General features: G+C 38.2%; 1 protein-coding gene across 1 annotated transcript; it reads right to left on the reverse strand.

The window, feature by feature from the left end:
- Positions 1-1,805: 1,805 nt before the first annotated feature.
- LOC148851420 (LRR receptor kinase BAK1) lies at positions 1,806-14,827 on the reverse strand. Its single transcript, XM_088944396.1, has 11 exons — positions 14,327-14,827; positions 13,419-13,551; positions 13,233-13,304; positions 7,785-7,928; positions 5,155-5,226; positions 4,967-5,038; positions 4,762-4,874; positions 4,493-4,624; positions 3,628-3,969; positions 3,093-3,487; positions 1,806-2,386 (listed from the first exon to the last, which is right to left on the reverse strand). The coding sequence occupies exons 1-11, from the start codon at positions 14,418-14,420 to the stop codon at positions 2,072-2,074; spliced, it is 1,884 nt and encodes a 627-aa protein (XP_088800522.1). The 5' UTR covers positions 14,421-14,827; the 3' UTR covers positions 1,806-2,071.
- Between the last annotated feature and the right edge of the window lie 493 nt (positions 14,828-15,320).

The following is a 15,320-nucleotide window of genomic DNA, read 5'->3' on the forward strand; positions in this document are numbered from 1 at the left end:
TACGGAAATACACGATGCAGAATTCTAAATTCCAGCCCCCTTACAACTAGCCCTCTCCCCCCTATAAACCACATCCTGCCCATGAATTTGGCATCAATTCATGGTCAGGATGCATTCCCCCTGTACTTTGGGCCTAGTAAATTATGATCTGGGCTGATTGATACTTCTCCCTAAAATGTTTGGGGTCAATCATAGAAATCGATGAAAAAGATGAAATGCCAAGTTACATGGGAGTCACTTTAACTGAAAAAATGTATGCAGGGACTGATCATTGCTGTTTAGAGTTAACAACAGCAGTTTGTATTTATCAACCCCAAATATTTCATGAAGAAACAACAATGGTATCGAACACAATCTTAGTAGTTGACGTGGTCACTTGGTGTCCCTTCAAAACAGGAGATACAGGATCAAACCGAAAAACTGCAAGATCTTTGTGGTATAAGTATAGTTGCAAATTGGACAGGTTTGGATTGGACTTTTGTCAAAATTAAATAAACCTGGTCGGAAGCAGTGTAAAATGCTAAGGCCAATCCGAATTGCACCACTAGGTATAACTAATGGACCCCACACGTGTCATGCTTTGTCGCTACCCGAGTCCCTTGTATGATGTACTAATGTGGTACCAAAAATAAAGGCTAAATTTTACTGCTGAAGGAACTAGTCATGAGGGTCCAGTCGTCCAGACAGAGAATATTACTATATTCAGCATTCAATAACTAGTTTTGTTTGAGTCTATCATCACAGTCTTATCAGGACTACGATGCATGTGAATCTGCACATGGGATTGGGAGGTAACAAATAAGTTCAATAAGGCAGTTAGCTTGTCTTCGGCAATATTTTTAGGTCATTGTTTATTGATTTGCCTTGTTTATGTTTTAGAGGACAGGCTACCTGCAACACAAAGTATTTTAATGTTGTCTGGGGATCGATAACGGACATGATACCTATGTATTCATGGAGGAGTGATTTTCACATCCCATTTTTATAAGGGATCACACCTTTTAAGTTTTTTTTTTTTTTTTTTTTTAATGTGCCCAAATCAGTCCCCAGTAAGAAATTTCCCCACAAGAATCCATACACATACATGTATATATAGAAGATGTTCATTGGACGAGTCTGGATCTGTTGAGACTCTGTCTTAGGGCTTTTAAAACTGTGGGTATTGACCTCGCTTCTCCAACACGGCAACACCCATTCGCCTCACCTCCACCGTTAGCCTTTTAAAACCGTGGGTAATGAATGACCTTTCTGCAATTGAACATTCAGTTACATATTCAAAAACAGGTGGTTTATTACAATTCTTATAACATCATGATACCTTCAGAAATGAAAAGCCATGGGCACCTGGATTTAGGGCATTGTCTGAATTTCCAAGCCAAAGAGCAATAAAGACGGGGCAATTTGCCCATTTTTTAGGGCATTGTCTGAAATGTACGTAGCAACCCACAGGGTCACAACAAAATCATTTCAGTGTATGTAGCATAAGCCATCAATTAGATATACAACAGAAGGGGAACAAGAAGAGAAAAGAGCAAAAGGTCGTCCTAAAAAGGCCCATCCACTTTACAAGAAACGGTAAAGGGGGAAGAAGCAAAAGGGAAAATGAGCACGCGAGTTCTCTCGAAATATTAAAAAAAAAAAAGAGCACGCGAAGGGGTTAAACCTTACAATCCATGGAATGTTTCCAGAGAGCAATTTGTTAGTCATGTTACAATCCTTACTATGTGCCTATGAGGTAGTTCCGTACCTCTGTAATTCTGTTAATAACAAAAAACCAATTGAACTGCATGACATGACACGAGAGGTGCTTCTTTGGCCGAGTTTGACCCGGCACCTGAAAGTTCAAACTGCCACATAGCATCGTTTAAAAATTACATCAATTCATCATGGAGAAAAGGCTGCAGCAGATGATACAAATGGCCCCAGAATGATTCATATGCACAGACGTGATGAATTTCACTTTTGGATACAGGATGGGCTTACAAAAGACTAACAAGATGATAAAAAGGTGAAGAAAAATATGTAAAAAAAGGGAGTAAATAATTTCCTCTTTACTTTGGCCCTGGCAAGGTCATCTTGGACCTGACAATTCAACAGCATGGAGGTTGTCAGTGGAATCAACAAACCATTCGGAGTTCCTAGGGGGTCCAACCTCAACCTCCTGTCGAACCACCTCCACTTTTTGCCACTCTTCCCACCTCTCTGCCAAGCCATCGCCTTCAAGCATTCTCACCACCTCTGACATCTTGGGACGGTCCATTGGGGAGCCTTGCGTACAAAGCAACGCTACCTGGATCAGCTGCTCCACTTCAGCTTCTACATAGTTATTCTGCAGATCAGGATCAACCAGCATTTCTAATTTCTTCTCTTTCAGAAGTCCTTTTACCTGAAAAGTTGCACAATTGCATCAGAGGCCGACGAATCACTCAAACCCAGCCATTTGAATTACATGCAATATGCAAACATACTGAGAAGCAGAGACCTTGATACTAAGATTCTGGGTACTTAGCTCAACCTAAATGACAAATGAAAAGATTTCAATTTTAGCATCAGGCAGGTGAAAATGAATGGATGAACATCCAGTGTGAGGATTGTGACATGGTATTGTAATAAACCTGTTGTCATAAATCCAAGAAATGCACACAATCCCTCATTACTGAGTAGAAAAGAGAGGTGCTGCTAAATAATTCTCTCACATAAAACTTGGCTATGATCAAGCTCATAGTATAGGGCCTCAGTGCTCAAAAATGCCTATATCATATAGTTCTTTTCATTTAATTCATAGGCATTATGTCAGTTGTCCTCTATCTTGTCTTTAACTGACTATTTCCCTCTTTTCTTCTATTTCTATGAGCAATACATCATAAAGTAATAGGACAACTGTGTGATGAAGCTAACAAAAACCAAAGTAGAACAGTCTAAATTAGATTTCAAGCTCAAAAATAGGCAGTGAGAACTTGATCAGCAAGTGTAACCATAATTAATGAATCAGAGTGTCCAATCTAATCTCATGGACAAATAAGATCCATTGAAATGAAAAAACCAAGAGAAATCAAATGTGCATCAATAAAAATATGGATGTAAATGCATACCCAATCCAGCAACATGACATCATCATCATTTGCAAGCCGAGCAAGATCAAATGCCCTTTGTCCAGTAATAAGCTCTAGAAGCATAATTCCATATCCAAAAACATCAGTTTTCTCTGATGACTTCCCTGTGGATAGGTACTCAGGTGCTATGTGTCCAATTGTGCCACGGACAGCAGTGGTAACATGGGTATCCTTGTAATCCATAAGCTTGGCCAACCCAAAATCTCCAACAACTGCCTCAAATTCTTCATCTAGCAATATATTTGCTGCTTTGACATCACGATGGATGATCTTAGGGTCACAATGATCATGCAAATACGAAAGTCCTCTTGCAGATCCCAAAGCAATTCGCTTCCGTGTTGGCCAATCAAGTGGTGGCTCTGATGGTGGACGTTCTACAAATGTGCATTTATGTTTGAGAAAACAATTAAAAATGAATACTCAAATCTACCATACCACTTTGATACATATGTACACACAGAGAGACAGAAATAAATCGAAGAGAAATCATGTAAAAGAATGTAGAGAACAAAACCTCTTAAACATGATGCAACACTTCCATTAGCCATGTAGGGATAGACAAGCAAGCGTTCAGTTGGTGTCATGCAAAAGCCACGTAGTCTAAGAAGGTTCCGATGAACAGCCATACTAATCATCTCGACTTCTGTCTGAAACTGCAGTTCTCCCCCTGGTGTACGCTCTTCTTTTAGACGTTTCACTGCAACTAAAGAACCATCTGCAAGGCGTCCCTTGTACACCTTACCAAATCCACCTCTACCCAGAATGTTTTTGTTGCTAAAGCTATCAGTAGCAACCTGTAGTTCCCGTAGTGAAAACCTTTTTAGCTGACCAAGATGAACTTCTGGATCCTCCTCAGCTGCAAAAGTAGCAGAGAATTTAGGCAGTGTTTGGGAGGGCTTAAAACAGTAGCTTCAAAATTATCATAAGCAGTGCTTCTATTTGTGGATAAATTTTTGTTGTAAATGGACAAGCACAAGGAGGAAAACAAAACACACAAATCTAGGTTTTGAAAGTACTTGGGGCATCCCAGTAATTTTAAGGTAATCACAAATAGTTGAAGGCTTAATTTGAGGGCATTGCTGGCATTTAAAAAGGAATCTTAAAGTTATAAAATGTGCATGTGTGTTTATTGTTTTGTAAACACTGAAAAAGTAGAAGCCGAAATCAATACAGAATGCCTCCTGCTTATCAGGTAAAACAGCTGAAAATTATCCACGAGGACAATCTAAACTCAACATGCCAAACATTTTAAAACTAACTTTTAGTTTCTTAAACATGAGAAGCCCAAAGAGCCTAGTCAAGAAGCTGCACCAAATGCAGTCCTAGTCTGGCTAAACAAGACTTTCAATTTATTCAACTTTAGTGACTAAATCACTAACCAGGCACATCAAAGAAATGTTCTTGTGGTTTCCTTCTACGCCACCATGCAAACCCAATAGCAGGAGCTGCGAAGAGTAAAGCAGCAGCAGCAGCCACTCCTCCAGCAATTGCTCCAGTGGCACTATTTCCTCCTGAAACAAAATTTTACAAATGGCAATGGCAAATGAACTAAAGAAAAAAAAAGGAAAGATAATCCACACACACACACACAGATAGATAGATAGATAGATAGAGATAGATAGAGAGAGAGAGAGAGAGAGAGAGAGACCTGGAGAATTAACAGGTGGTTGTGGCACAAATGGTGGAGGTGGGGAAAATGGGGGAGATCCTGGACAAGGATGACCAGTAACCGGGCCACATAAATTTTTATTATTAGCAAAACTGCAGACAGGAAATAAACATGAATCAAGTTAACATTAACGATCATGAAAAAAAAAATCGATACATTTCAAAGAATTTTATCAACAAGAAACCTGATAGGAGTGAACAGAGAAAATGAGCCATTATCTGGAACAGGTCCTTCTAAATGGTTGTTGGAAAGATCCCTGTTAGTCCAATTGCTAAATGTTAACAAAACATCCTTGCAATCAAGTGCAAGTCAGTAAAGGGAAGAGGGATAATGATTTTGATTGAAGACGAGAGAGGTCTTTTAGAAACATACAGAACTTGCAGTGCTGAGACATTGGTCAAGGACATTGGAATCTGACCCGACAAGCTGTTGTTGTTAAGCCGGCTATCCTTGCATGAACATTCCAAAAGAAGACATAAGTTCCAGATTATCAGAATGCAATACATGAATCAAAATAACTTGACAGTCAAATGAACACATATTAGCAAGACTAACCACTGAGCTAGCCTTGGGGCTAGTGACAAACCAAAAATTATTTTAGTCCTAGTCCTAAGTCTTAAGATCTTAGATGTGATGTTAAATATCATAACACAATGTGGATTAACAAGGTTTTTTTTGACAGTGTCACAAGTCTTATTGGTGTTTATCTCCGAATTGGAGTGTTCTTTGCAAGGATTGTAATGAGACTTCTTCCATTTACTAATCCCCTGTTCATTTGTTGCTGCTATTTGGAATGGTTCTTTTCCTTTTTTGGGTGCAGGTGGGAGGCCCCAATCAACATGGCTGAACGTTTTGCTTCTACAACAATCAGATGGCTGAATAAGAGGGGAAAGAAAATGTGGAAGAGGACAAGGGCAACAAGAATATTTGAGTAAAAAGAGAGAACAAGAGAAGCAATAATTGAATGTGTTACATATAGTGAGGGTAGCACACTGGATCAAAACTATGGATCTCATTTCACCATTTACCACTGATGAGTGATGACAGTTTTAGGAAATGGAGGGAAGTGGCAGGATCTTCAAGTAAGAAAGAGATGACACTAAAATGTTGGTCATCTCCTAGAGAAGGCTATATCAAATTAAATTTTGATGATAGTAGTATGGAAAATCCAGGGTCCTCGTGGGGGGAGTGTTTTTTTTTTTTTTGATAAATAACGTGGGGGAGTGTTTAGGAACAACAGAGATGTTCTGATAGCTATGTACTTGGAGCCAATACGAGAAGGGGATTCTCTAAGAACAGAAACCATGGCTGTATTATTTGGTGTCAAGAAGGCAAAAAAATAAAATAAAATAAATTTCAACAAGTTGATTACAGACGGTAATTCAAAATTGGTAGTGGAATGGTTACAGAACAAAAAAGGACACAACATGGGCCTATAGAAACAAAATGACATAAAAATATATCATTCTTCAAATAAATAAATTGGCATATAAAGATATGAAGATCTGCTTTATATATCAAATAAAAAGCATACAAACCTCCATAATGGCATAATGTGATAATCCATAACCATAGCTCAGGAAAAAAAAGTATCAATAAATTTAATATATCTATAAAATGTCATAATCCAAATACATAGAAACTATAGAAGACATACAAATCCATGAGGGCATTAAGAAATAGAGGCATCAAGCAACAAAGGAGTAGGATGAAGGGAGGAGAGGTAGAGCCCTCATTTTATGGACTCAAGTTTCAGTGACGAAAAAAGAAAGAAAAACGATACTTTTTTGCTAAGAAAGAAAAACAATATATTCCTATCAGAGATGTGAATTCTACCAATGTGCTTGAAGTACTCAACAATTCATGCCTGTAAAACTCTCAGCATTTTAATCTATCCCCTAGTTAGATTATTTTAAGTCTAGTGTGCTTTTAGATGTCTCACATTCCTAATCCTAGGAAGTTGGTCACAGTTCATTTTGTTTTAGGATTAGGGATCAGAGATCAATTAGACTTTTGTTGATTTTTTAGTGGAAAGTTTACTATTTAAGATTCTATCTATAACATTCCGGGTTTTAGGTATTCAAAAGGTTTTTGTTTTTGTTTTTTGAAATGTTGATAAACCATTACTGGAGCACAAGCAACAATAAAAGGTCATTTAGAGTTCATAGGCTGCCAAACTCTCATGAACATGGATTATGACTATGATGATGATGATGATAAAAAAGCTAATAAAGCGAACTTATAAAAGGTGCATACCCAGGCCAAGGTGAAAGGTAACCTGGATTAATTCCTAGAGTGAACCTAGGTTCAATTTAAAATGCACCTCACTTGTGCGCCTAGGCTCACATCTTAAAACAATGATAAGGTAACTAGGGAATTAGGAATACAGACCTGATCTTAACAGAAATTTGAATGAGTGGTAAGAAGACACCCAACATTAGGAGCAAGTTGAAGAAGAGCTTGAAGATGAATACATGGAGATGGGATCTGGGAGACACTTTTCAAAAAATCATTCTTTCATTTCATAGACCCTTCAAGGGTTCTACCATTTAAAGTAAACCTAACTATAGTCTAAATTCCTCTAAAGTTCTCTATTTTTTCCCACAATGTAGTTTTAGTTAAAATCTTATGGGCCAATGTATTGAAGTGTCATTACAAAATTTTTATGCTTTGTAAGAAAGAGGATCTGGATCATCTCATTCAGTGCAGCTTCTAACAAAGGCTTGGTAACATATTTTGGGTCATTTGGGGTGAATTGAGCAATGTCCAGCTTGCCGGATAAACTAATGAAAAGCTGGAACCTGGAAGGCAGTTCATTCAAATACTAGAGAAACATTGTGATACTAGTGCCATTTGAATATAATGTGCAAGCAGGGGTTGAAAAGGTCAATTATTGTCATTACTGATCAAAAAAGGTCAATTATTGTCATTGCTTTGGGTGTCAAGCAGCAACTAAAAAAAAAATATTCATAAAAGTAAAGTTGAAGGATGAGTATTCATACAGGAAACGCAGCTTTGTCAGCTTCCCCAATGAGTCTGGAATGGGACCACTGAAATTGTTCAAGTAAAGATCCAAGCTCACCAAGCTTGTTAAATTACCAAGTTCGCTAGGGATTGGTCCACTAATGTTATTACTGTATAGTTCCCTGTCATAAAAAAAAAATCAACTTTAATGTTTTGTACATCAAATATTTGCAGTAATATGGCAGAATCCTCTGCTGAAAAGTATACATCTATATTGTCAAAGATTGATACATGCAACTCATAAAACAATTTCTGCTACATACTCAGTTAAGCAAGGCCTTGACAAGCAATTTCTGTATACAGTCTACCTCTCTGACAATCCCAGATAGTTGGGACCAACATTGGGTATTGGCTTTTAAGTACTTCAATACTATCATATGAAAAATGCAAAGCATGGCATGAATATTAAGATGCAAATTCCAGACTGCAACTGCACGTACATTTTGAATGCTTAACCAATATAGACTATCATTTTCAACTTTAAGTATACCAGTACTAATGTTTAATCATTTTGAATGCCGCATTGCTTTTTTGTAATGTTTTAATCACTTCTTTGTACAGATGGAGGTTTTTTTTGGCACAGCTCCTTGCTGTGTTAGTGTGGGGGTGTAATTTCTTTTTATTAATATTATTCATCAAAAAAATTCTTTTTATTAATACAATATTTTACCTCTTTTCAAGAAAACAAAGAAAGGTATACCAGTACTAGTTATTATTGTAACTTCATTACCATAAGAGGTTAGGGGCTAAAATTGCAGTTGATGTTTATAAGCAGAAGCACTCATCAACTCATGCAAATTGGTGCTGTTGAAACAGGAAATTTCATCACTAAATATGACTATTATTCCAAGATAACTGGTCCCTTCATTACATCTGATGCCTTCCTACCTTAGGTCCTCAACATAACAAGGCATGGGTGAGAATAAGGGATATATGCTTGATCCACAAAATCTGTAGTGATTTTCTGACTTTAATTTCTGATGGATTGGCATGAACCTATTTGTTTCACATGCACCAAACATAAGTTTGGCAGTTGAGAGTCAAAACTCATACACATGTAATGTGTAATTTGACCTTATGAATGATAGATTTTTTGGTACATATTACAGTTCTTTTATTGGTCCAGAATGTTTGTTAACGTGTGAAGAATAATGGTATACAAAATGTACCAAGCACCCCTTAGTGTGATAGGCTAGCCCCAGCTATGTACCCCTTGTTCAAGTCTTCTAATTATATTCATCATTCATGGGGACTAACCCCCCAATACAGAGCCCTCCTATTGGTCCCTGCCTAGCTAATTCATCAGTGAGGTTTTTGGATTATCTTTGAGTCCATAAAACATAGCCAATAGCTCCCTTTCCAGCTGCAACATTTCTCTTGCCATATATCTATAAATCCAGGAACCATTATAGTTACTTTTTAGCCAACCCACAACTATCCTTGAATCCCCTTCCAAGAACCATTCACCATCCATGGGACCTTCCATGGTTCCACCATAAGATTTCTGTAACCAAGAGTTTTGGCCAATCTTAGCCCTTGCAAAACAGCCAATAGCTCATCCCTTTCTAGAATCCCCATAGCCTATAGAGCCGGAGAAAATAACCATGATGTTCCCTTGATAATTCCTGAAGACTCCACCTATGTCAGACAACCCAGGATTGCCCAGAAAATATCAATCAAAGTTTAATTTTATGTGGAGATTTGACAAAGGCATTTTGGAGAAAAGCGATGACAAGTATGGGCTGGCAAGTTTTGAATGGGAAACTAGGGCATTTCCTGAAGACTCCACCTATGTCAGACAACCCAGGATTGCCCAGACCCCCTTGTGGCTTCATTAAGTTCAACTTTGATGATAGCAGTGAAGGCAATCCAGGTCCAACTGGCATAGGTGGAGTTTTCAGGAATGAAGAGGGGAATATTATTGTGCTCTACTCAGGTCCAATTGGAGTTGGGGACTCATTAATAGCTGAAATTATGGTGGTTATGGAAGGGATTCAAAAGGCTAAAGAGTTGAATGTCAGGAAGTTGTTAATTGAAGGTGATTCAAAGCTTGTAATTAGCTGGCTCCAAGAAAAGGAGGAAGATAGATGGTGGTGCTACACTTATGAGAAGTGGAAAGATGTCAAACTGTTGCATGGGATAGAGGTGTCTTGTAATTGGGTCAGAAGAGATGCTAATGCCGTTGCCGATACACTTGCTAAACAAAGGACGGGAAGGAATAACTTATTTTGGGCTGTTTTGTAATGCTTTTGTTGGGGAGGGCTAAGAGTGTTTATTCCTCCACTTTCTTCTTGTACTAAAATTCCTCTATTTTTTAATGAAATTAATTCTGCTATTAATAAAAAAAATGGAAGAAAGCTCTTATCTTCTCAATAAATTGAGAGCTGTTAATGTTGATTCAAATGCACCAAACATGAGATGGTGGAATGAATGTAAAGGTGGAATACTTACTGTTAAACCCTTTGTTACAGATTAACTACAAATCAGGAGAATTGCAATTTTAGTGGAGTTTGTGGTGATCCAATTCCCTACCAAGGGTGGAGGCATTGACTTGGTTAGATGCACCGGACAGCATCTAGCTCTGGATCATCTGAAATTAAAAGGTTTTCCGATTCCTAATATGTGATTTTTGTGTAAGAATGATGTGGGTGCCGGCAGCAGCAGCAGTAATTTAGTGCAGCAGCAGCAGTAATTTAGTGCAGCAGCAGCAATAATTTAGTGTTCGCAGCATCAGCAATTTAGTGTTCTCATCCTATCTTATCTATTCAGTATTCTTACCTTATCTGCTTTCAGTAGTAGGGATTAGTAGGAGTCTTATCTATTCAGTGTTCTTATCTTATCAGTTCAGTAGTATGGATTAGTAAGAAGTCTTATCTTATCTTATCTTATCAGTTCAGTAGGATAGATTAAGGGAGTCTTATCTTATCTTATCAGTGGGATAGATTAAGGAAGTCTTATCTTATCTTATCAGTTAATAGGATAGAGTAGTAGATTAGCAAGGAGTCCTCCTAAAAGTAGGATTCTACCTCTTGTAATCTCCTATTTAAGGAGCTGATATTATTCAATAAAAGCATCGAAAATTTCAGTCAAGAAAGAGAGCAAGGAGAGTTAGGTGATCTCTTGGACAAATCACCATTAGGGCGCCAAGATAGGTTCATCAAGAGCAGGGATGAACAAGGGAAAACAGGAGGTTTTCCCCGTGGACCGACCCGTGACGAGATCCTATTCCCGGGCCCATAACAAAGAAGCAAGAGGAAAACGTGAGACATCTTTTTATTCATTGTTTGTGGTTAGCTTTCATTTGTGATTTCTTCTTCAACATGTTTAATATTAGTAGTAGTAGTAGTAGTAGTAGTAGTAGTAGTAGTAGTAGTAGTAGTATTAGTATTAGTATTAGTATTAGTATTAGTATTAGATGGAAGACGAGGCAAGCACCTTTCTGAAGCAAGGTGCAATTTTTTTAAAATTTTCAAAAATATAAAAAACAAAGTAACTTACAAAAGAATGCATATCTGAGTTTTGAAAGAAATCAAATGTTTTGAAAACCTTGTAGACTTAAATTAAAATGCATAAGCATAAAATATAAAGCATATTCAAAGTGGGAATGTGGAAGTGAAAGCAAATATATATCATATCAAAGCACTTCAAGCACTCAATAATTCAAGCATGTAAAACTTTCAATCATTTATCCCCCAGTTGTATTTCTTCAAGTAGCTGGTGTAATGTTAAACATTTTGCATTCCTAATCCTAGGGAGTTGACCCACTAACCCTGTAAAGGCCCCTTGAGGCAAGCCCAAACAAGTCCATGCAGAGGTTTGGGGTAGCACACCCATCCTTTTCTTTATCAGCAAAATATTTTTTTTGATAAATACCTTTAAATTTTATTGGATATACATAACATACAAACTTTACAAGCATCCTTCTGAGAGGTGCAGGCTGCTACCTCTTGCATAATTGAAGAAAAAGAAACAGATAACAACCGAGCCCAATACAAATATTTTTTTATCAGTAACAGAAATTTTATTAATTAGACAAAGTACAGCAATTACAGCCTCCTAGAGAAGGGGTAAACTCTTTAACCCTTCCCAAGGATAAGCATAATAATAGAAGAAGCAGTTACAAACAAGAAGCCCAATACAAATATTCCCTATTAACCCCTTGTTTGGTTAATGTATCAGCTAATCTGTAGACCAAAAAAAGTGTGACTGTGCTCTCAGGCTCTCAGCTAATTAATTTTTTTGCTGACATCCAGTCCCTGAAGAGAAACACCATTAGCAACAGCTTACTTGCTTACTTAAAACTTAAATAATTATTAGTTCAACACAAATAATTAAATAAGACACTTCTCTGGAGTTTGGAGCAGGCAAACCAGACTCCAGAAAAGCTCATAAGAAGCCACTTTGTACAAAAGGTGGCAGAGATTAGGTCCACATATTGCCCCCCTTCCAAGACACTGGAATGCCACAACCAGCATCAGGTAACAGCTTTATGTTTAAATATCTAATGAAAGGAAAAGTTATATAGGTTATGTTACAATATGAAATGTAAAAATAGCATTTTCTCTTTGATCACAAGTAGTTCCAATCTTATTTAAGGTAAGGTATGAGACAAGTAACATATCTAAACAGACAAGATGGGTTTGCTAGCAAAAGAAGAAAATGACTAACATTTAGCCATTTCCTGCATACTAATTCCGTTATTTGGGTAAATCATTGGTCAAAGATAACTTATAGAGACATCAAATTCAGTGTTTTAAAAGGCGTGCGCCTCTTGCGTTTTTTTCATGAGGCGTGACAGAGGCGTATACCTCATGCACATCTGATATAAAAAGACAGAAAAAAAAAGAAAAGAAAAAAGGAAAGGAAAGGAAAGGAAAAGAAAAGAAAGGGAAGGGAAAGTAAAAGAAAGAGAAGAAAAAAGGAGAAAAGGAAAGGAAATGGAAGGGAAGAAAAGAAAGGGGGAAAGAAAGTGGTTTTCCCCCTGCCCCTTCGGCTTCGCCCCCCCCCCCCTTTTCGATGCAGCCCAATTTGTTTTTTTTTTTTTTGAGTTAGGGGGGTCTTGCTCCGCTTCGACAAGACCCCCCCCCCTTTTTCAACTAATGTTATGCATCTTTATTCTTCTTAATATAAAAGATCTTTATTAAAAATAAAGAAAAATGGGATCCCCTCTTCCTCTTCATCCTCCTCCTAACCCCCCCCCCTCTTAAGGAGGCTTACGCCTCCTTGTGTTCGGGAGGCTTACGCCTCTTGCATTCTGAACTACGCCTCACGCCTCCGCGTTTTAAAACATTGGCAAATCTTCATGGAACATGCACAACCTCTAGAAGTATGGTGAACACAAACTTCAATCAGCAGAATGATGGAAACTTACAAGTCATATACGCAAAACAACTCCAAAATGTTCATATCATACATGCACAACTTACAAGTACTGCAAATTTTTAAGCTGACCAAGTTGTGGGACAAGTTCACCGGATAATAAAGCATTTCCAAGATCACTGTAAGAAAATAAATGCGATTAGAATTACCAAAGCATAAGGTAGGCAATAAAAAGCAATGTCAGCTGCCAATTGGCAACTTCTATATGTCGAGCACAAAAGAAAACAGCTTACACTCTTATGACACTGTTATCATTGTTGCATGTGACATGAAACCACGTGCAAGGATTGACAAGGGTGGGATCCCAACTCTGTAGCACATTATTAGGATCTTGTAAATTTGTCTTTAGGCTATGCAAAGCATCACCTGTTACAGAAGCAAGCAACAAGAATCAACTCACAGAATGAAGAACAATAAAAGTGAACTCATCAATCCCCACATCGATGCCAAGTAATGTCAAGTCAAAGACTAGTGAAAGAAACGCAAGGGTCAGCATATTCAATTGCTACCATCAGTACAGACAGTCTACAGGCAGAAGCCTCTAGCATTTTAGTCTTTTTCTTTTTTTCTCAATGTTGAAAATTCTGATGCAGAATTTCAAACAATTTTTTCCCCTAATCAGAATGGTATAGCCTGTAAAAAGGGTACAACCACCTTACAGCTTTTCAAGAATTCTCAATACAACGCCATCCACTTATATTGGCGTCAACAATGCTAGTGAAATCAATTAAGATCCTAACATTTTGATTCCATGTCACCCAGACGTGGAGAATATAATACTTATTAGTTGAACATGCTAGAACTACAGCCTTATAGTCAATCAAGTTCTTCGCAGCCCCGAAATTGCAGGCTTGCGGAAAATTCGGAATGAGACAAGCTCAACGGAGCATAGTAGCAATTGTAACACCAATTCTACCCGATTTTCATGCCCTTTTGATTTATTCCACAAATAAAAATCAACCGAAAGGTAAATACTAGAGATTCTATTCTGTTTGACCCGAAAGTAATCGGTGTATTATAAGCAACCACAGAAGCAGCTAATGGAGTGTACATTTCATCAAATCAATAGCTCAGAAATACTTAGAATCAAAGATCTAAGTCCTACAGGCCTCATAAAAGGGAGTCAACAGCAACTACTGACCTTCCATATTAGCATAGATCCTCGTCAACGGACGAAACACCAGGATCAACCAGAGCAGAACCGCAGTCACAATCTTCCGCTCCATGACTACCATTTCTCTCCAGCTCAAAAGTTGAACCACTCGGCTACTTCATCAATCTTCTCAGATCCACACAAATTCCACTAAATTCCGCATAAAATGAAACCCTAATTTCTCAAACCCTAGCTCATCATACTCGTCCAAGTGTAGTCGCCAAAACATCCACCATTTTCCTCGAATAACGCGTCAAGAGAATCAAAATCGAAAGCCGATCTCATCAGAAAAACAAAACGGATTACAATAAACAGACGATTGCAACAGATTCCCGATCATTTCTTTCCATTACTCTTTCCTCAGAAATTCTTTTCCAGCATTAAAACTTTTTTCTCTGTTTTCCCCCCTTTTTTTTCTATTAATCTTCAATATCTCTCTCCTACTTTGAAAATGGTTCGATTATCTTTTTGTTGTCTTTCTGCTGATCTTAAGTGAGGCGAGGCTGGCGTGCAGTGTTTCAGTTGCCCGAGAGATGCTGCCCGCTGCCCGACTCTAGTCAAAACTCAAAACTAAATACCCGCCCACCGGCCCACCCCCCCTTCTCACTCTCTGTTGGAAAGAGACCTAACCGGGAACTCCGTTTGGTCAAAGACACCTTCTCGCCGGGCCCATTCACTGCCACCTCGGATGCGGTCAAAACTCCTTATTAATTTCGCGTCCGACAGAGGAAAGCCCAAAAGGGAATGCCCCGATAGGCCGATACACACTTTCGTGTCCGACTCGGCATCCCGATTACCAAACCTTCCGAAACGTTACGTTCTCTCGTTTGAACCTTTCTGCGCGCGGTAACGGTGTTAAATGGTCGCCCACTTCTTGGCTCTACGTGAGTACGTGTAGCTAAGCAGTGTTGTAAAAACGGAAACGTGCGTAAACCCGAAACTCTTCGGGTGGCGGGTTATATAGTCAATCAAAATGATCCAA

This window comes from Nelumbo lutea, chromosome 5 (genome assembly GCF_056320005.1).
Source record: "Nelumbo lutea isolate HS-2025 chromosome 5, American lotus-T2T, whole genome shotgun sequence".
In the NCBI taxonomy this organism is placed as follows: domain Eukaryota; kingdom Viridiplantae; phylum Streptophyta; class Magnoliopsida; order Proteales; family Nelumbonaceae; genus Nelumbo; species Nelumbo lutea.